Source organism: Microcaecilia unicolor, chromosome 1, assembly GCF_901765095.1.
Source record: "Microcaecilia unicolor chromosome 1, aMicUni1.1, whole genome shotgun sequence".
Taxonomy (NCBI): domain Eukaryota; kingdom Metazoa; phylum Chordata; class Amphibia; order Gymnophiona; family Siphonopidae; genus Microcaecilia; species Microcaecilia unicolor.
In genome coordinates, this window is record NC_044031.1 from 696,841,239 (window position 1) to 696,863,975 (window position 22,737).

At 42.1% G+C, this 22,737-nt stretch overlaps 1 protein-coding gene across 1 annotated transcript in view; it reads right to left on the reverse strand.

Moving 5' to 3' along the window:
• The window catches only part of MPHOSPH10 (M-phase phosphoprotein 10), a 59,220-nt gene that overhangs the window by 13,668 nt on the left and 22,815 nt on the right, over positions 1–22,737 (reverse strand). Inside the window, exons 7-10 of the mRNA XM_030188530.1 lie at positions 20,239–20,376; positions 10,687–10,797; positions 9,203–9,310; positions 7,303–7,536 (exon numbers count right to left, since the gene is read on the reverse strand). Coding sequence (XP_030044390.1) covers positions 7,303–7,536; positions 9,203–9,310; positions 10,687–10,797; positions 20,239–20,376 — 591 coding nt within the window. The remainder of the gene's footprint in view (positions 1–7,302; positions 7,537–9,202; positions 9,311–10,686; positions 10,798–20,238; positions 20,377–22,737) is intronic.

The following is a 22,737-nucleotide window of genomic DNA, read 5'->3' on the forward strand; positions in this document are numbered from 1 at the left end:
AAAGCTCAAAGATGCCACGTCAAATGCTTGTTTCAGCAAGCCTTCTAGATTCCTATCCTGCAGGTCTTTTAGGGCAATGTCCCTTTCCACTAGCAAGGCGGTCTTCTTAGTCATCACCGTAACCAGGGAGCCTACCGTTGGAAGCTGCAATTTATCTTTCTCTTCCAGAACTAAACAGGTAGAGGCAACACATAGCTCTTCCCCACCCTCAGTCCCACATCCGGTGAGACCCATTCTGTTGTAATCAGGTCCTGAATGTCTGGATGCATTGGGAAGATCTTAGAAGGACCTCTATGCCACCTGATGATCGACGAAGATGGAACCCCCTGACGCCGAAGCAAAAGGCTCTTCAATGGAAAGCACTGCCAGTACCTCAGGAAAAAAAAAAAAAAAAAAAAAAAGAGTACCGAGCTCCTCTTTTTAAAACTTCAGTACTTTAAAATCATCCCCCTTCTCTAACGGCTCCTTGAGCAATGGCTCCTCTGATTAGACTGAGGCCACAAGGAAGGAGAAGAAGAAATAAATCTCCAGGAGCGGACACATGAGGCTAAGATCTCTTAGGAGCTGAAGTGGCAGCGGGGTGAGAAACTGAAGAACCTTGCAGCACCCTGCTTCAGTAAATAGCCCTGGTGTAAGAGCAATATAAATTCCTAAAAAAACAAAAGATCCAGATGCAGCTGAATACTCTGTCGAGCCCTGAAGCTGTAAAATGATCAGCCAGAGATCAGCTTCTCACTGCCAGTTGGCTCTGACAAAATGGAGCTTGTTCCTGCACTCTCCTGCATCAAACTGTGCACCAGCCCTGCTGGAGAGCCCAAAGACCCCGGCATATTTGAATGCTGCACCAAATCCAAAGATGTGCTGCTGCCAACCATTTCCTCCACATCCCACAGGACTCCTGGCTTGCAAGCACTGCAACCCCCAATGCCGGCCAGCAGGTCCCACAGCAGGAACACCGCTTAACTGCCTCCACAGGAGAGACCATTCACTCGTGTCACCAGCGCAGCACACAGTGTCCCAAGTGGTGAGTCAGGATCCTTCCCCTACACCAAGCAGAACTTGCAGCCCTCTAGGCAGTTCCGAGTCAAACTTTAGACAAAATTACCACTGCTGGATGCTCCCCCCCAAGCTCACAATCTCCACAAGTCTTTTCCCAGATGAGAAACAGTCAAGACTGACACTCTTTCCCACATTATTCAGCAAACCACTTTCCCTTTTCTGTTTTTTTTTTTTTTTTACTTATTTATTTTTTTAAGGTTGTTGTACTGGAAAAGGAGAGCACCACAGGACACAGGTGAAGGGAGAGAAGTAGTAAATTTGCGGGATACCACATATAGTGATCTGAAGAACTCCAGATATGACTCTGCAGACTCAAGCCACTCGCAAAGCTCAACTAGGGACCAGCTGACCAACAGGAGCAAACCAGTCAGAACCGGAGGCTGAAAAGTGTGTCCATCCACCTGCTGGAGATAGAAAATACTGAGGAGCTGGCCTGAATGACAAGAGAGATATATCTCAATTCAGTTTTAAGTTCTCCATCTCCACCTGCTGGTTGACGGACACAGCTACCCCACAGGTACTGGAATAGTGGGAAACTATGAATAGGAAGCATGGTTTAATGAAATAGAGTCAACACTGATTCAGCCAAGGGAAGTCTTGCCTCACCAATGTACCTCATTCCTTTGAATGTGTGAATAAACATGTGGATATAGGTGAGCCAGTTGATGTAGTGTATCTATATTTTCAGAAAGTGTTTGACAAAGTCCTTCATGAGAGACTCCTGAGAAAATTAAAAATCCATGGGATAGGAGGTAATGTTCTGTTGTGGATTAGGAAGTGGTTGATGGATAGAAAATAGAGGGTAGCTTTAAATGGACAATTCTCTCAGTGGAGGAGGGTGAATAGTGGAGTGCCCCAGGGATCTGTACTGGGACTGGTGCTATTTAACATATTTATTAATGATCTGGAAATAGAAACGAGTGAGGTGATTAAATTTACAGACGCCACAAAACTATTAAAAGTTGTTAAAATGCATGCAGATTGTGAAAAATTGCAGGAAGACCTTAAAATTGGGCATCCAAATGGCAGATCAGATTTAATCTGGACAAGTGCAAAGTGATGCACATTGGGAAAAATAATCCAAATCACAGTTATTTGATCCTAGGTTCCACTCTAAATTCAGCACCCAAGAAAAAGATGTCATTGTGGACAATACGCTGAAATCTCCCCAGTGTGTGGCAGCAGCCAAAAAAGCAAACAGAACGCTAGGAATTATTAGGAAAGGGATAAGACAAAGAATATTATAATGCCTCTGTATTGCTCCATAGTGCGACCACACCACGAGTTTGTGTGGAATTCTGGTCACCGTATCTTAAAAAAAAGATATTGTAGAATTAGAAAGGGTTCAAAGAAGGGTGATCAAAATGACTAAGGGGATGGAACTCCTCTCATATGAGGAAAGGCTTAAGAGGCTAGGATTTTCCAGCTTGGAAAAGAGATGACTGAGAGCAGATAGGATAGAAGACTACAAAATATTGAGTGCTGTAGAACAGGTAAATGTAAATCTATTTTTCACTCTTTCAAATACAAAGTCAAGGGACACTCAAGGAAGTTACACGATACTACTTTTAAAATAAACAGAAGGAAATATTTTTCCATTCAACAAATAGTTAAGATCTGGAACTCACTGCCAAAGGATGTGGTATCAACGGTTAGTGTATCTGAGCTAGACATGAGGAAGCCCACTGCTTGTCCCTCAGATCAGAAGCATGAATCTTGCTACTATTTGGGTTGTTGCCAGGTACTTGTGACCTGAATTGGCCACTGTTGGAAGCAGGATACTGGGCTACATGAGCCACTGATCTGACCCAGTATGGCTACTTTTATATGTTCTGTATTCTGAAGAATAACATTTTTGTATGGACTTCTTTAACCCCTGTGCTTTTTTAGTGGGTTTTTTCCCTTTTTTATATATGTCCTTTTAGTAGATTCCTGTGTAATATATATCTCATATTACTTATTAGCATTCATTTTTAATTCTTTATTTATAAGTTTTAATCAAACAACCAAGAACAAAAAGCTTGAATAGGAAATAATATCTTCCTTAAAAGGAGGAAAAAAATGTCATTACTATTTTTGGTCTATATTGGGGAAAATAGGCAACTTATGATCCCATGTCCTCCTGAAATTATAGTAGGTATGAGTGGTTTTTTGTTTTGTTTACATCAGGTCTATATTATTAAAGGTTGAAAGATGTTATATCGCTGATGTTTTCTTGGTTTGATGGTTTCAGTTGCCAAGGAAATTATCAAAGTTGTGTGGGGAAAATCCCTTTAAAATGGCTATCATGGCATTGCTTTGCTTCCTTTGGCTTCTGTTTAGAGAGTGCCATTCAGTAGTTGGAGGTAAAGCTGGGTGAGTTCCCCGATGTTTTGAAAATGTTTAAGTAGGAATTGAGGGCTTTACAGCACTGTGGGAAAAACTTTTGAGATGGCTGTTTAAGTGAGCATTAGTTATAGGTGGTGGTAGTGAGACAGTTCCCCTATGTTTTGACATGTGCAACTTGTTTTAAAGCGGTGCTGGAAATCTTTTGAGACAGCTTCCACAGCATCCTTTCACTTTATGAAAAGAGGACTCCTACTTGGACTTTGGAGGGGGGAGAGTTCCTCTGCACATTTGTTATGTGACTAATTCCTTTAAGTAAGTGAATATGAACCACTTTTATTTATTTATTTAGATTTTGCTCACACCTTTTTCAGCAGTAGCTCAAGGTGAGTTACAGTCAGGAACTTTGGATATTTCTCTGTCCCAGGACGGCTCACAATCTAATTTTGTACCTGAGGCAATGGAGGGTTAAGTGACTTGCCCAAGATCACAAGGAGCAGCAGTGGGATTTGAACCGGCCACCTCTGGATTGCAAGACTGGTGCTCTAACCAGTAGGCCACTCCTCCACTCCACTTTTAAGCCCTTTAGAAGTGAATTTAGCTCTTTACATTATCGCAGTTCTAAAGAACATCAGCCCTAAAAAAAAAAGTGTTTTTAAAACTGAGTACAAACTTGATGCTGTTTTATAGTTATTGGTCCCATTTCTCTATTTATGAAATAAGGAAGCTCAATTATTTTATTTTTGCTACATTTGTACGCCGTGCTTTCCCACTCATGGCAGGCTCAATGTGGCTTACATGGGGCAATGGAGGGTTAAGTGACTTGCCCAGAGTCACAAGGAGCTGCCTGTGCCTGAAGTGGGAATCGAACTCAGTTCCTCAGTTCCCCAGGACCAAAGTCCACCACCCTAACCACTAGGCCACTCCTCCAATTAGATGTTGCACCCAGTACTTTTGTCCTCAATCTGGATATATGTAACATGATGTCTAAAGTTGTAAAAATAACAAAAACAAAAATTAAAAAAATGACTAACCTTTAGAATTATAGATAAAAGCATATTTTTGTGATTAGAGTCAATTTCTTTGGAGGTAACATAAATGGCATTTTAATTTTTTTTAGCCTTCTTTGAGATATAATATTGATAGAGAAGATGTTTTATACCATCTCTGTCTTGGTTTTGAAGCAGTATTGGTATGTAAAAAATGTTATGTATGGGAAAATATATTGGGGTTCATAAGTACCTTTTAGCAATTGCTGAAAAAAGTTCTTGATTCTTTTAAGAGCAATTGCCATTTGATTCATACACATCAAACTGGTATGTTACTGTTACTTGGTACAGGTTGACGACTATCTGAAAAGCTTGGGACCAGAGACTTTTTGGATTTCAATATTTCTCAGTTGTTGGAATGATGAACAGCCATATAGCCAAACAGTTGTTTTTAGCCCTACCCCCACCCTCTGCCCCTCACCCTACTCTCTCTGTTTCCCACTCTCCTTCCCACATGACCCCATGTACCTTTGTCTGCTGGCAGAGATACCCAAGCCTCGCCAGCTGAAGAGGTCATCCACCAGTGGCACTTTCTATTGGCTGCTCCCCCTCCCCCCCCCCCCCCCCCCCCCCCACACACATGCACCGGAGTTTGTTTTTCGCTCTCCCGTCAGCATGCTGTGGTTCACTCCTTTTTTAGGAAATGATGGTGCAGTTTTATTTCATCTAATTGGCAGATAAATATATTTTGAGAAATAAACTTAAAATAGACCTCTGCTGAAGCAGTAATTCCACATACAGTGCAGAAAAAATATGTATGTTAAGTTGTATTCTATTTTCATTTCTACAGCAAAAACAACCTCTCCTCCCCCTCATCTCAAAACAGCAAGATCAGTTTAGGCATTCAGATTACCCAACCAGAAAAAAAGGATCAAAATACCATTAAAAAAATAGAGTGATCTAAGCAAAAAAAAAAAAAATATATATATATACGTATACTAGCATACGGTATGGAAATACAAGGCAATCAGAATAATAAGTGATTATTCAAGAACAGCTTTTCAAAATACTAAAAAATTGAGTTTTCAAAAATGGGGAGGAAAAGACCTCATAACGACCAGAATCAACAATATTTAGGCTTAAAAAAAAAATAACAGCCAGTTTGTAATGTGATTGGTCAAAAAGTAATCATGGGACCTCAGCCTTGACTTGAACTTGATTAGGTTCAAGCTATTAAGCTCATGAGGAATAGTAAAGAAATGTAATTTCATCAATAGAAGATTGAACATTTGCATCTGTGCTTTAAAAGCTAAGTATTTGATTTTTCTACATATAAATTGATGAATAGTTGATCAGTAAAAAAAAAAAAATCATTTGTGGAATAACCAATGGATACACATAATTGATTGTGGGGTAGATGACACGAAGACTATTCAAGTTTTGTTCAATTTTCTGATCTACTCTGCATGACTTTTCTTGGGAGGTTTTTCTTGACCCATGATTACTTTTTGACCAATCACATTACAAACTGGCCGTTATTTTTTTTAAGCCTAAATATTGTTGATTCTGGTCGTTATGAGGTCTTTTCCTCCCCATTTTTGAAAACTCAATTTTTTAGTATTTTGTAAAAGCTATTTTTTTTGAGTATTTTGAAAAGCTGTTCTTGAATAATCATTTATTATTCTGATTGCCTTGTATTTCCATACTGTATGCTAGTATACATATACCATTTTTTTTTTTGCTTTATTCAGATTACCCAGCCGCGAGCCTTGAAGGAGCAGCTGACCCATGAGTGCACAGTAAGTATTATGGGGAGTTAAGAGACCTTGTTGAAGTTTGAAAATTTGATATATTTTATTTATTTATTTTGACATTTATAGCCAACAATATCCTGAATATACTCGAGTTCAGTGTGGCTGACAGTAAATAAACAACAGACAAGATTTACAAAGCCATAAACAAAATATCAAATACAGACCACTGAAGGCCAGTTGCAATCTAAGATACTCTATCAATGGATAGAAACCTCTCAAAAAAAGAGAGTTTTCAGTCATTTGCAAAATACCAAGTAATCAGGCTGACCCTTGATTACCATTGGCAGTGAATTCCACCATTTAGCACCTGACTTATAACACACTCTCTTGCAATCTGGAAGATGAAATCTAAGGTAGTCCCTAGAACCAGAGGTTCTATTGCGTAAGGCTGCATATAATCCGGTGTCATGCGAAGCCTAGCTGCTGTATTTTGTGCCATTTGCAGCCTTTTCATATACTGCTAAACAGCTTACAACACAAAAATCAACTTCTAATTACCACTGCCTATGAGTACTATGGTAAATAATGGTCCTTCTAGTCTACCCAGCAAGGGCTCTACAGTTGGAACTGCTGAACTGTGCAGGGTGCTCAAATTTATTTCAGATTATAAGTTATTGGTATACCGAAGCACTCCCAGTTATGTACAGGAAACAAATGCAGGAAGAAACTATTAAAACCTCAAAAAGATGTGCATTAAAAAGTTGCATTATGTTGATCAATAAATAAATTATTAAAAAGATAAAATTTGGCTTCCAGCATTGAATATCCAGGTATCTGCTGTCACCTGGAAGTTTAACTGGGCACTGGCTGATATTCAAACCAGTGCCCTGTTAATTCAACCTTTTTGCTGTTCTAACTTTATGCACTTAATTAGTGCCAATATTCCGTTCACTAATGGCTAACCAGTAAAGCAGTGGCTCCACCCAACACCCACCTCCAGACCACCCCTAACCCAGTAGGTTTGCCCATGGTCAATTAGATCCGATATTCAGCAGCGCTACCCAGTGTATCGGCGGCCAACCAGCTCAGCAGGGTTCAAACCAGGCAGCTTCCCAAATTTGTCCTAGAAGGTGAATACATTATTAAAAGGACAAACCACTTAAATTATTTCTTACCGTAAGCAAAGTAGCTTTGCCTTCTTTTGTGAGCTTTTTTAACCTGGCAGAAGTGACTTGCTTGTCGTATCTATTTTGTGCGTCTCCAAGTTTTGTTTTCTCCAGGAGTTTTTGCCGCTTCAGCTTCTCTCTCAGCCTGAGACCTTTCTGATGCTTCTTCCTCCTCCTCTCTCGTTTTTTGTCTGTGGCTGTCTTTTCTGAATCTGTTTTCACATCACCAGCTTTGTTTTTTTCCTAGCAAAAACAATGATATTTTAGCATGTGTTCTGTACACACAGGTCTGGTTGTACGTTCATAGAAACCTAGAAAATGACTGCACATAAAGACCATACAGCCTAACTAGTCTGCCCATTCACACCATCTACTATCCCTTCCTCTACCTTACAGATGCTATTTACTTGTCCCAAGTTTACTTGAAACACATACAGCTTTCTTCTGTACCTCCTCTACCGGGAGGCCACTCCACAAATTTACCACCCTTTCTGTGAAGTATTTCCTCACCTTTTCACTTTAAAAGTACTATCTGAAAGTGGCTTCTTTTGTCTTTGAGCATGATCTGAACAATGTTATGAAATTTTACTTCCTTAACTCTAAGGTTTTCTGTGGACAAAAGGTTTGGATCTATCCCGACATCAGTAGAACAACACAAGATCAACAAACGGCTTTTCTTGTCTTAAGATGAGAGACGTCAAATATTGGGGGTATCATTCTTACTGGTTTATCCTTGCAAATGTTTGGTATGGCTTGGAGGGATTAAATATATGTTTTCTTCTTGCCTGAACAATTAAAGTCTTTCATAGAGCTCAAGAAGACTGTTTAAGTTCCAATTCTGATTAGGATGTGAAGAACTTATGGGTTAGTGTTAAGCTTTTTCTTGTTTCTTTTTTTCTTCTTCTTGAGATCTCCTATTATCTTTTTAATTTTCTTCTAGTTTGTTAAATAGTGGTCTAAGAAAGAAGGTAAATTGTTACTTATGGAATGTTCTTTTTTTTCATGTAATTTCTTTTTTTTTTTTTTAACCTTCTGTATTGCCAAAGCAATTTTGGGGGAAAAAAAGTACTGATATGAAACATCAGGAAATGACATGACCTCCCCTCCCCTCCCCTCCCATCTCCCAGGCGTATCCAAAATCTTACCACCACTCCCCACCATCAGACAGCAGCTGAGTGTTTGTTTGTTTTTTTAAGTCATTCTCATAATATATAACTCCCTAATCCCTTATTTGTCCTGTTTGTAAGCTCTGTCCAGCAGGGATCATCTGGGTACTTCTAGTGGCGCTACAGAAATAAGTAGTAGTAGTGGTTTACTGAGTGCTAGTCTTCATTTCTCCCCTTCTAAAAGAATATGGCTCAGAAAAATGGAAGATTACCTAAGTGCTAGGAACTAAATTATTGAATTTGTTTTGTGTACACTACAGAGCTTCCAAGGGGCCAAGCTTTTTCTGCGTGAAATTTAGGGCACACCCCCAGTTCCGCTCCTGGCACACCTTGACGGCAACTGGTGGCTCCAGCAGGCGATGCCTTAATGAAACGTATTCTCTTACTGTCGTGGAACCAGTCCCACAGCTCTTTTCACGAGACTGGTACTGTGGCAGTAGGAGATGACGTTTTATTAAGACGTCTCCTGCTGCCGCTGGAAGGGGAAGTTGCTCAGAAGGAGATCCTGACTCCCAGTGGGAATGTGGGAGATGACACGCAAAAGCGAGAGACTTGGACATTACTGGACCACACAGGGAAACATATTTTACTTCACAGAAAGAGAACTGGGTAATCCTGAATGGTTCCTTCCAGTTTTATCTTATGGTTTTACAAGCATGTAATTCGGCCTCTATGTTTTGGAACAAGGTCTAACTCAGTCCTTGCTGGAGGACGTGTTTGTTACCTTCCACTGAAGTACATACCTTGACCTCCTCTGGAGCCAAGAGTGCAGCATCACTGATGTTCACTGGTGCTACGTCCTCCATGCTTATTGCTGGGAGATTTGAAACAATCTTCACTTCCGGTACAGGCTGACAAAAAATGTTTTAAAACAATTAGAAAAACACAAACAGGGCCAAACGCTCACAGTAAACAATAATGGCAGACATCTATTTCCAGTAGCTGCAACAGTTATACAAAGCAGGAGCATCACATTTGTAACTGGCAGCTCCACAGGAGAAGCCAGCCCTATTGCTTTGGTTTGCACATCTTTACCACCCTACTTTGTCTTTTAAACAAGATTTGTCTTTAACGTTTATTTAATTTCTTATATATTGCCTGCAAGCTCTAAAGCTATTGAAGTGGTATACCATTCAGGTACAGATGACAACTATTTCCTCCCAGGTGTTTTCAAACTCATTTCTCCTGAGTAAATTATTCACTAATAAAAACATAAAAAAAACACAGGTATTCCATGAGATATTACACACATCTAGATTTTATGCTATGTACTCATACTAGTGGCACAGTATACCAATGTTTTTCACATGAGACACAGTCGATTGGGGGGGGGGGGGGGGGGCTCTTATCATGTGGTCAGCCCTGCCATCTCAAGTGAAGAGCACCTCATTTGCCTGAAACAAAATCTCCTCCCCACTACAGTGAAGCTCAAGAAACAGATCTTTATCCTATCTGCTTCCCCTCCCATTCCTGTTCTCCAAATATTCTCTCCAAAACACATTCTATCCTCAAATCTCATCCCAGCCAGTCTCAGCTCTCACAAGTCAGCCTCTGTCATTCTGATCCAAGCCCCAATACTTTCAAGACGGCTCTTCTGCCAGCTTTTTAAATCACCCCCCCCCCCCTCAAATTCGCTCCAGAGGCTTACCGACACTATCAACTTTGGAACAGCTATGCTGTTTTCTTTCAACATCACATGACTCTCTGAGTTTGAACCACACTGTGCCTGAGCTCCTGATAACTAGTGCGGGATTTTGGCTTTAGGCTTGATTATCTTTTCCAAAACCGAGATACAAATTATAACTCATGTGCCCCAGTTATTTTCCTGCCCAAGGAGGCTTATAATCTAAATTGTACTTGACATAATGGAGAGTGGAATTAAACCCGACTTCCCTGGTTCTCAGGCTGTTACTTGAACCACTCTTTCAGTAAGGGCAGCATGCACTTCAAACTCACTGAGAGCTGTGTGATACAGGTAGAGAACAGGACAATGCCAGCGGCAGTGACAGCAGCAAATTTCTGAAAAGGGGGGGGGGGGGGGGGAGAGGGAAGGGGAATGTGCTGGGAACAGAGTCAGAGGGTCACCCCCAGCATCAACAGGAGATGCCATTAGCTCCCAGGCCTTACAATAAAGAACACTGCCATACAAATAAGAATTTTGTGAAATACTGGCCATCCAGGTAGCCCTTTCCTCTTAGCTTTAAACAAGTTAATGTTACATACTAACCGGTTTAGGTATGAAGTGGAAGTTAGAAAGAGCATCCAATTTTAGGAAAAGAGTGTCCATCGCCTTCTGAATCTCTACATGCTTTGGGTTTTCTTCCTCTTCAGACTTTTGCTGCAATAGTTATTAGAACACAAATATCATTCATTGTAAGTTGTTAAACACAAACTATTTTTGAAGACTCAGCAGTTTTCCTCCTGCTTCTTTGGCCATTCAGCTCATTCAGTTTTCACAACTATCTGGTGATTTTCCCCCTATTTTACATCCTCTCCCAATTCACAAAACCCAATCGTAGTGACAGTAACTGGCACCTGGGTTCCTTCCAGAACTCTGCAAACATAGGTTCTAAATCCAGCCACTAGGTGTCACCACTGTATGACTGCTGGAACTCCCTTCCCTCTGGCAAATTCAGAGGAACTGATCCAAGTTCATTATCTAGGTCTTTTTACATGGGAGTGCCCAATGCTGTCACTGAGCCAGCTCATTTTTTAAAATTGTTTTATCAAATACATGTATCAGTATGGCATTCTTAAACAAGTCTGCATCCACGTTTGACTCAAATTATAACTATAATACCTCTCACCAATTAGAATGCTATATGGCCACAGGGCTGGCACAATGCAGTAAGTATGGCAGGGAGACACCAAAAGCTGCCACGAGCATCACCTACTACCTCGGTACCCAGGGGTAGCCCAAGGTAATCTGCTGCCCGAGGCAGGGATGAGATGCTAGACTGGGCGCAGGGGCGTTTACCTTATTTTTTTTTCCAAAAGGCGGCAGCGATTCCTATAGGCTGCCCTGCCGCCAGTAGTGGCCTCTTCGTTACTGCGTCCCGTCTCTGAGGAAACAGGAAGTTACGTCAAGAGACGGGCTGCAGTGGGAGAAGAGGCTGGTGCTGGCGGCAGGGCAACCTAAGGGAATTGCTGCTACTGCCACCTTTTGGAAAAGAAACAAATAAGGTAAAGGGTTGAGGAGGGAGAGGAGAGTGTTGATCTTGCAGCGTGCAGCCTGTGGCCCCCGCCTCAGGTGGCGTAATGGTAGGGCCACCACTATCTGTGCCTACATCTTCGTTCTTATTTGCTTTAAGTTATACAGTGCAGGAAGCAACTCCACTGCAGGTCTCACAAGACTAGAGACTGCAAGACTTGCAACCTGAAGCCTTTGCTCCCCTGGGTTGCCACCCTAGCCTTTTATGTCTGAAATTGAGTTTGGTGGCTTGGAAGTGTGTCTTACAATACTGGACCTCGCCGGAGGCCCCAGTTTATTGGCAATGATGGAACCAGATACATCTCTTGGCGGCTAGGGAGGCCAGAGAGGTGAGGGACTCCCACAAATGAAGGAAAATTTTCACTCAAATTTGGCTACCTTATTTGCAGATCCTTAGTCCTAAAGGATGTAGTATGCTGGTCAATCCATAAATAGAGGGAGATTGGACCAAGTGTTTGTAAATGCCCATTTCCAGGAAATCTGCAAGGGGGGGGAGGGAGGAATAGAAGGGGGGCATCATTCCGTATTGTCCCTGGGTGCTTTTCGAATAGGTCTTTAGGTTAATTAGGAAGGGATGGGTGGGGGTGTTTCTTGGGCTTTGGGCAATTGGAATTGGCCTGGGTTAAGTGGCAGAATAGGTCCAGGGAGGTGGGGGCCCGCATTTAAGGTGAGTCTGTGGGGGTCCCCTTTTCTGCTCCTTCACCCTTTGTGTGTTGGCGTAGAACTTCCCCCAATATTGAGACTGGACTTTAGTGAGTGGCAGTGGATGGATGGCTCTGGTGGAGAGACGAAAATCAGGGGACTCCCTAGTAGGCATAACGTTGTATTCTTGTAGTTTGACATAGTTTCTCTTGAAGATCTCTATATAGAGGGTAGTTGGTGATGGGGGTTATTAATGGATTCTAGGTTGTTCTATCTACACAACTTAAATTAACACTTATACATTTGGATAGGGGAGGAGATTGGGGAGTTGGGGGAAGGGTTGATAAAACGTTGATAATGGACTTGTCATTGCTTTGCATTATTAGTTATGAGACAAATGGTTGTAAGCTGAATTTGATGACTGCTCTGTATGTTGGCTTTATTACATCATCAATAAGTAGAGAGGTATGGTAGCCGTGTTAGTCCACTCTTAAGGTTATCAATAGAAATCAAACAAAATAAAACATGGAAAAGAAAATAAGATACCTTTTTTATTGGACATAACTTAATCCATTTCTTGATTAGCTTTCGAAGGTTGCCCTTCTTCGTCAGATCGGAAATAAGCAAATGTGGTAGCAGATAGTATATATAAGTGAAACATCCAAGCATTACTTTGACAGTCTGACAGGGTGAGAGGGTGGGGGTGGGGGTGGGTAGGAGGTATGCATGGGGACATCAAAGCATTTCATTGATATTCTAACAGGATGGGTGTGGGTAGGTGAGAGGATGGTGATAAACAGAGAAATACAATGTATATACTATCTGCTACCACATTTGCTTATTTCCGATCTGAGGAAGAAGGGCAACCTTCGAAAGCTAATCAAGAAATGTATTAAGTTATGTCCAATAAAAAAGGTATCATCTTATTTTCTTTTCCATGTTTTATTTTGTTTGATTTCTATTGATTACATCATCAATAAAATTGTTGAAACATTAAAAAAATATATAATTAAAAATGTACTTTTCAAACCTCACTCTGCTTCTAATTCTACAAAACAACCCTTTTTAGTTTTCTTTAAGCTTACCTCATGCTCGTGGGCAAATTACTACTACTACTTAACATTTCTAGAGCGCTACTAGGGTTACGCAGCGCTGTACAAATTAATAACTAAGGATGGTCCCTGCTCAGAAGAGCTTACAATCTCTCTCTCCTCAGATACTCTTGCCAGATTCTTTCAAACAAAGGTGAGTTCTCTTCAGGCGAACTTCGCTACTAGTCCAAGTTCTAGTTCCCTGACCTGTTTATCTCAGGCCAGCTGCGCCACCTGGTTAGCTTTCAATATTCCTTCTATAGAAACGCTTACTAAAATTATTTCTCAATTCAACTACTTGTTCTTTAGATCTGATGCCTTCACCTTGGCTCAAAATGTCTCATACTGGGCTTATTCTATTCATCCATCTAATAGTTTTGGGAAGTCCCTCACTAGTGCAGGTGCCTTCTACTTTTATGGCAGCACTTGTACAACCTATTTAAAAAAAAGAGTAACTTGGATCCTTTACTCCGCTCAAACTATCATCCAGTCTCTAATTGACCTTTTCTGACTAAAATTCTTGAATCAGAAGTCTTTGCTCAACTTCAGACCAATGCTGAATCTAACAATGCTTTTCACCCACAACCTCTTTTAGTATAGAAACTGTTCTCACCTCCTTCCTGAGTGATCTTCATAGTAAATCTGATGACGGATATATTGCATTGGCAGTCTCATTAGATCTTTCTGTGGCTTTCAACATTCTTTATTACTTTTGACAGGTTGGCTATTCTTGGTATTCAGGGGACAGTTCTGAATTGGTTTTCTTATTTTCTTCATAACTGCACTTTTCAGGTAATTCAATGTTTTCAGCATTATTTATCTATTCCATTGATTGTGGAGTACCCCAGGTGTCCATTCTCTCCCCCTTTGCTTTTCAACCTTTTTGTGAGCACAATGGCTTCACTAATTCAAATTCCTTTTATTACTGCATATTCATATGCAGATGACTTTCTTCTTGTTCCCTGCTACTAAAGGAATCCATTGATCTCTCTCCCCTGCAGCACTGACTTCAGGAAGTAGTGGTCTGCTTACTAAATAACTGATTAGTGCTAAGCCCTGAAAAGACTGCTGAGTGTTGGTTAACTGGGACTCTCTCACTCCCTAATATGGTTCCATTTCTTTCTGACAGACCTGTTCCCTTTTTCAAATATTTGGGTATCATTCTAGATACAGAACACACTTTTTCTCCCCAGGTTAGTCTGATCTGCAACGATTAAGATCAGTTTGTAACTATTTAGATACTGATACATTACTCATGCTCTTCTATGCGTAACAAAGAGATTGCAGACATTACAAAATACAGCTGCCAAAGTACTGTGTCGTGCGAAACGCAGAGACCACGTGACCCCACTTTTGAAACACTTACACTGGCTTCCAATTGAATACAGAATTCCATTTAACATACTGACTTTAACTCAAGGTTTTATATGACGTGTACCATCATACCTTAATTCTCTTATCATGCCATATACTCCAGCACGGTCACTCCATTCCCTAAATGATAATAGACTAGTTCTACCTAACCCATCTCATGCAAGATGGGAATCCACAAGGAAAAGTGTTATATTTTTGAGCTCTAGCTATGTGAAACTCTCTACCACAGTACATTAGAACTGAGAAATCATACACAAAAACTTTTGCTTAAATCCCATTTCTTTCAAATGGATTTTAATTACCCATAATTATGTAACATAGTAAATGACGGCAGATAAAGACCTATAAGGTCCATCCAGTCTGTCCAAAAACATAAACATGGTATGTCATACTTTATATGTATAACCGAGTTTGATTTGTCCTTGCCTTTCTCAGGGCACAGACTGTAGAAGTCTACCCAGCACTGTTCTTGTACTAAGTTCTGAAGCTAACATCGAAGCCCCTTAAATTTATACTCCAGCCCATCCCTTATCTATTCAGTCACGATCAGGGCGTAGACCGTAGAAGTCTGCCCAGCTCCCGTTTTGTTTCCAATTACCGGTGTCGCCACCCAATCTCTGCTAAGATTCCACGGAACCATTCCTTCTAAACAGGATTCCTTTGTGTTTATCCCACGCATGTTTGAATTCCATTACTGTTTTCATCTCCACCACCTCCCGCAGGAGGGCATTCCACATATCCACCACCCTCTCCGTGAAAAAATACTTCCTGACATTAGTCCTGAGTCTGCCCCCCTTCAACCTCAATTCATGTCATCTAGTTCTACTGCCTTCATTTGCGGATTAATACCTTTCAAATATTTGAACATCTGTATCATATCACCCCTGTTTCTCCTTTCCTCCAAGGTATACATGTTCAGGTCAGCAAGTCTCTCCTCGTACGGTTTGCAACGCAAATCCCATACCATTTTTGTAGCTTTTCTTTGCACCGCTTCCAGTCTATGGCTTCCAAAACTGAACACAATACTCCAAGTGGGGCCTCACCAACGACTTGTAGAGGGGCATCAACACCTCCTTTCTTCTGCTGGTTATGGCCCTCTCTACGCAGCCTAGCATTCTTCTGGCCACGGCCGTCGCATTGTTTCTTCACCTTCAGATCCTCCGACACCAACACCCAAGGTCTCTCTCCTGAGTCGAGCTTACTAATCTCTCCCCTCCCATCCGGTATCTCTCTTTTGGGTTTTCGCACCCCAAGTGCATCACTCTACACTTCTTGGCATTAAATTTTAACTATTATATGAAATTACAAGAAACCGTTTTATTCACTACCTTATTTTTTTTATATAGTTTTAGAGTTTATTTTCACAGCAAATTAAAAACTATAAAAAAAGATAAGGTAGTGAATAAAATGGTTTCTTGTAATTTCATATAATAATATAACATTGAAACCAGGACAACAAGTTACCCCAGGGTTAGCATAGTATACATAGTAAATTTTAACTGCCAGACCCTCGACCATTCTTCTAACGTTTCGAAATCCCTTCTCATCGTTTCTACTCCCTCTAGGGTATCCAGTCTATTGGCTATTTTCGTGTCATCCGCAAAAAGGCACACCTTCCCTTCCAACTCTTCAGCAATATCTCCCACAAATATATTAAACAGAATAGGCCCCAGCTCGAACCCCTGAGGAACTCTACTGCTCACCTTCCTTTCCTCCGAGCGGATTCCATTTACCACCACCCTCTGCCACTTGTTGGTCAATCAGTTTCTTATCCAGTTCACCACTTTCGGTCCTAAGTTCAACCCTTTCAGCTTATTCACGAGTCTTTTGTGGGGGACAGTATCAAAGGCTTTGCTGAAGTCCAAGTAGATTACATCTAGCGCACATCCCTCATCCAGTTCTTTGGTCACCCAGTCAAAAAAAGTCAATAAGATTCGTTTGGCAGGATTTTCCTTTGGTAAAGCCATGTTGCCTCGGGTCCTGTAACCCGTCGGTTTCTAGAAAGTTTCCTTTGACCTGCTGGCGTGCAGGGCCAGGCCGGCTACAGACTGGAACATGGGAAGGTCTGAATGTTCTTTTCTACTGTTTCTTGTGAGCTTGGGGATCTCTTTCCTATTAATTCAAGGAGTTCCTTTCCAGTGTTAGCTTGTTTCTATTTATGGTTTTATATAGTAAACTGCTTTGATTTGCACTGCAACCTAAATGGTATATCAAATCTAATAAATGATAAACTGAGGATCACAACCCAATGGAGTCGTGAAACCCACATTCAGGGTAACAACCTGGGTGGGTCCTTCATAGGATATCACTAGCCAGCACTGTCTGTGGCTGTACAAATGGTAAGAATTTAGGGTCCCTCTTAAACAGTGCAATTGGCATAGCACAGAAATAGCCACAGACACCCAGGAACAAAACAAAAAACACAGGTTCTGTTAAATTACTGTGGGATCAATAAAACAAAAATATTTGTCTTTGGATTCTAACAGGGATGTCTACCTGGTTTAAAGGAAGGAAAAAGTGCTAAAGTCTTTGACATATGACTTAAAGCTGCAATTCTTTCTTAAACGCTTCCAAGTTTGAGGTGAGCATGGTTATAACTTTGGAATCCTGAACCTAAGTAACTCTGTATTGCAGTAAATGATGGCAGATAAAGACCCGCATAGACTATCTAGTCTACCCAACAAGGTGAAGCTGTACCCGCCACTTAGTGCAGGTTATAGTCATTCATGCGTAAACACTGGTTGGAAATTTGCCATCATGCCAACCACATGTAAGTAGTTAAATACGATGCAGTCTTAGGACAATATTTTATAAAAGTATTGCTAACAGTATTAAATTTGCTAATCTCAACACTAAGATGTTTTCCCCTTTCCTTTCAAATGCACAACTCCCTCACTCGTAGCATATGATAATACATAAGTACATAAGTACATAAGTAGTGCCATACTGGGAAAGACCAAAGGTCCATCTAGCCCAGCATCCTGTCACCGACAGTGGCCAATCCAGGTCAAGGGCACCTGGCACGCTCCCCAAACGTAAAAACATTCCAGACAAGTTATACCTAAAAATGAGGAATTTTTCCAGTCCATTTAATAGCGGTCTGATATGTAATACGCAGACTTGATTTTCATCTATCTTTTGCCATTTACTGGACACAGACTAGAAAATTCTATCTGGCACTCGCCTTAGTTCCCTAATCCATACCCATGTTTTGCCATTTGTGGGACACAGACTGTAGAAGTCTGTACCACCAAGTAAAATCTTTATTTCCCCTTGCGCTTTTATTAGCTAGTACAGACAAAATTCAAAACAGCTGAAACCCTGGCACGACCAGTATCACATTTTCCTTTCATTATAAAAGGTGCAATTACTTTATCCAGCTTATTTTTGAAGGAGATTGCCGGCCATCTTCCGACACAAATCAGGAGATGGCCGGCGATCTCCTGAACCTGGCCAAATCGGTATAATCGAAAGCCGGTTTTGGCTGGCGCCAACTGCTTTCTATCGCGGAGCCGGCCAAACTACAAGGGGGTGTGTCGGTAGGGTAGCAAAGGTGGGACAGGGCGGGATGGAGGTGTGGTCACAAGGTGGCCGGCTTTGCCCGATAATGGAAAAAAGAAGGCCGGCTCTGAGAAGCATTTCGCCGGCTTGACTTGGTCCATTTATTTTTAGGACCAAGTCTCAAAAAAGTGCCCCAACTGAGCAGATGACCACTGGAGGGAATCGGGGATGACCTCCCCTTACTCCCCCAGTGGTCACCAACCCCCTCCCACCCCAAAAAAAAAAAAAATTAAAAATCATTTTTTTGCCAGCCTCAAATGTCATACCCAGCTCCATGACAGCAGTATGCAGGTCCCTGGAGCAGTTTTTAGTGGATGCAGTGCACTTCAGGCAGGCAGATCCAGGCCCATCCCCCTCCCTACCTGTTACACTTATGGCGGTAAGTGTTGAGCCCTCCAAACCCCCTCTCCCCAAAACCCACTGTACCCACATGTAGGTGCCCCCCTTCACCCCTAAGGGCTATAGTAGTGGTGTACAGTTGTGGGGAGTGGGTTATGGGGGGGATTTGAGGGGCTCCCAAGGTAAGGGAGCTATGCACCTGGGAGCAATTTTGAAGTCCACTGCAGTGCCCAGTTGGTGTCCTGGCTTGTAAGGGGGACCAGTGCAGTACAAATGCTGGCCCCGCCCATGACCGCCTTGGATTTGGCCGGGTTTGAGATGGCCGGCCTCGGTTTCCATTATTGGCGAAAACCGATGCCGGCCATCTCTGACATTTGGCCGTCCCGAACCATATTATCGAAATGAAAGATGACTGGCCATCTTTTTCAATAATACGGTTCTGGACCGCTGTTTGCGGCACCGGCCATCTCGATTATGCCCCTCTACGTCACCTAAGCATCAGAGTCTAAGTAAGCCTGATTTTTTTTAAATTTCTCCAATTGCAAGAGATGTGTGTGTTGGGGGGGAGGGGGGAACAGCGGTGAGGTGCTGTGACAACATAACAGAACAAAAGAGAGTAAAAGTCACCAAACACCATACTTCTTAGCATCTTACTACTATTATACAATGATCTTATTACCCTCCAAAACCAAACAATGTGGTTGTCAACTTTTACACAGAGCTGAACGCTGTATTCACTTTCTGCACTCAGAAGCTAGAAGCACATGCTTGTATTTCAGTACTAGCTGAAAATGCCCATCAAGAGAAGCAAGCTAAGATAGCTTCTTCATGTGCAGACTGATACACAAGCTCAGACAGGCCGCTCTCTTTTCCGGCCTCTGAATAAAGTGGCTGGAGGCATGGGGCTCCTTTCTTCAGCTGAAGCTAACGATGTGTAGGCTCATCCTTCAGCTCTTCCAGTACAACACATGGAACACAGTGCATATGCACAAGGGGAACAGTAAAAACAAAAACACATAGCTTTGTACCCACAGACCTGCAGCTAATTTGCGGCAGTTTCCCTTTCAGAATCCAAGCAGCAATGTCCACCTAGACTTTGTATCTGCTATTTGTGCAAGAAGGTACCTGGAGAATCAAATCCCTATGCATGTTTTCCCTCCCCAAGCTGCTGAAGAAAATAAGTTTTCAATCCTGGAGATTTACCCCAGTAATGCCTTAATTACTGGTGTAAATACTTTTCAAACCTGTCTTTCCAATGGACCATGATTGCACTCCTTAAAGCACAATGCATAAAATCCTAACTGGTTTATACCCCTCAGTCTCTACCTTTGAGAAAAGAAAAAGGGGTCCTGCCAGTGAAGAAAGGCCGAAAGAAATTACTGCAAATGGAATAAATCAATCATTGAAAAAACGTGGATGTCACTTGAAATGACTATGTGTTTGTGGGGGGTGGGCTGTTTCAGTTATTCCCCCCAAAGAACCACCACACAAAGTGTGGAGGTGCAGTTATTCCCCAGCCATCACCAGCAGCAAGACATCTGTATGATTTCTACCATCTTACCTGGGTGCGCTTCACATATTCTTGCTCATAAATTTCAGCCAGACTCAATTTGCTTTTCTCATGGTCCAAAGTTAAGCGCTTCTTGTATTCAAAGATATTTTCTTTAGGTTTTTCTTTGCGTATTACATCATCCCAAGCCTTGAAGCAGAAAGGATGGTGTTAGTCACCTGCAGTTCCAATGGTCATCCCCTATGAGATCAGCCTGAATGACTGCTCCTTTAAATCAGTGCTAACTCTCTGAAACATTTTATATCCAATCAGGTAAGAATACAGTAAAAAGAAGACACTGAACCTACAACATTTTCAGCTGGCAAAATTCTACATAGGGTACATTTGTAAAGAGTTCTAAATTGCTTTGACAGCCTTGTTTTGGATTAGCAAAATCAGCAAGTAATTTAACGCATGTGTCTCGTAATTCTACTTCCATGCTAAAATTTCTCTCCGTAAACTTGTGTCACGGGTTATTGAAATCAGCACTTTTTAACAGATACCCTTTTCATGTAGGAGCCAAAAATGGCACACCACACTCAATACCAATTCTCTCTCACAGGCACTTCAACATATTTCCTAAACTAAGCAAATCTAGGCATTCCTGGGGGGGGGGGGGGGGGGCCGCACATTTTGCCCCATCTCCCTGCCCCAACTCCGCTTACCTTGGCTGGCGGGAGTCCACAAGCTCCGCCAGCAGAAGCCTTCCTCCAGCACTGTTCTCCGCTGCACTGCCTGCCCTGCAGCTGCTTTTCCTCTCAAATCGCACATGCACAACGTGAGTAGAAAAGCAGCCGCAGGGCAGGCAATGTGGTGGATGTGGCGGAGAACAGCGCTGGAGGATAGCTTCTGCTGGTGGGGCTTGGGGACCCTTGCCAGCCAAACCAGAGGCCCCGAAGCCCTGGTGTCTGCTCCTCCCCAGCCTGTAAGAGGGGCATGGCGCTGGAGTTCTCTCTCTCCTGCTCCTGTCAGGACACAATCACCTGGGTTTTTTTTTTTTGTTACATTTGTACCCCGCGCTTTCCCACTCATGGCAGGCTCAATGCGGCTTACATGGGGCAATGGAGAGTTAAGTGACTTGCCCAGAGTCACAAGGAGCTGCTGTGCCGGGAATCGAACTCAGTTCCTCAGTTCCCCAGGACCAAAGTCCACCACCCTAACCACTAGGCACTCCATAGCAGGGCCCCCCTTGGAGGTTGGAAATGGGAGAATCTTATCCCCCCCCCCCCCCCCCCACTCCCCTCAGCAACCCTGCTAAGTCCTCGCATACAAAGCTGGGTGCTAGAATCGGTGCTAAGCACTTGAAGCAGGTTGCCCTTTACAGAATACAAGTTTAGCGTGGATCTTTGGGTGCCATTTACCGAATCTGGCCATTGATGGCTTGCCTATCTGATGCAAATAGGATTTTAGAGCATGTTAGGGAGCCAGATGTCATAGCATCAACACCACAGTACAGTAGGGAGGTTCCGGAAGCCAAATTTTGGCTTTAGGTAGAATGGTATAAGTCATCATTTGCTCATTTCTGAAGAAGGGTTACATTCGAAAGCTCATCCAAAAAATGAATTGTTAGTCCAATAAAAAAAAAGGTTATCATCTTCTTTTCTTTGTCTCCTTTTATTTTTACTTATTGGCTTTAGGTTGGAAACTGAAATCCAAAACCTCCAGGTCATCATTTGCAGAAATGGTCCCTGCTCCATGCACGGACCCTGGAGGAAGGCCGAGTTCTGAAGCCTCACCACAGATGATATAGGAAAGGAAGTTATACATTTGTTAGGGACTGGACAACATTTTATGGAAGAGCTTATTCCAAAAGGAAGGGCTCCACCGTAACCAAAATGCACCCTGGCTGCTGGCGCTAACATCTGAAAAGAACACAGAATCATTTGTAAACTAGACCATGAGTGAAAGCTGACAGTTGCTCTGGAGCACATGGTTTGGACCAGTGGCAGCATCAAAGGAAACTGGCAAAGTAGGGCAGTTGGATCAGATGCAATTTAATAAAGAGCAGGCATATACATAAGGGACTCCAATGTACTTTTATCAGCTGCTAGACACGTTGTGAATACATGTGGTAAAAATCAGACCTAGGACTGTTTCACTTGTAGCACCAGCACTGTGGAATAAAACCTCTGATATTAGCTTGGAGCAGAACTGACATTTTATAACAAGGTGAAATGGATTTGTGTATTGGTGGGGGATTATGAAATTCATAAATGACACCGATACAAAAATGTAAAAACAAAGGGCATTAAGCCTCAACACGCTCTTAACATGGGAAAAACAGGCTACCTCAAAATGCATTAAAGCATTTTGCAACGCCAACTCATTTGTCAGCTATGTTTTCAAATTATTATTTGGAGGGAGTATGCCATGGGTGGAGAATGGGTGTGGAAGCATTACCCAGCTAGCGCATTCGTGAACACTAATTGGCTAACGCAGGGGCAGGCGGTAAGGGCTCCCATGTTAACTTTTTACAGGTACCACACAGAGTAGCACTCAAGAACCACCTCT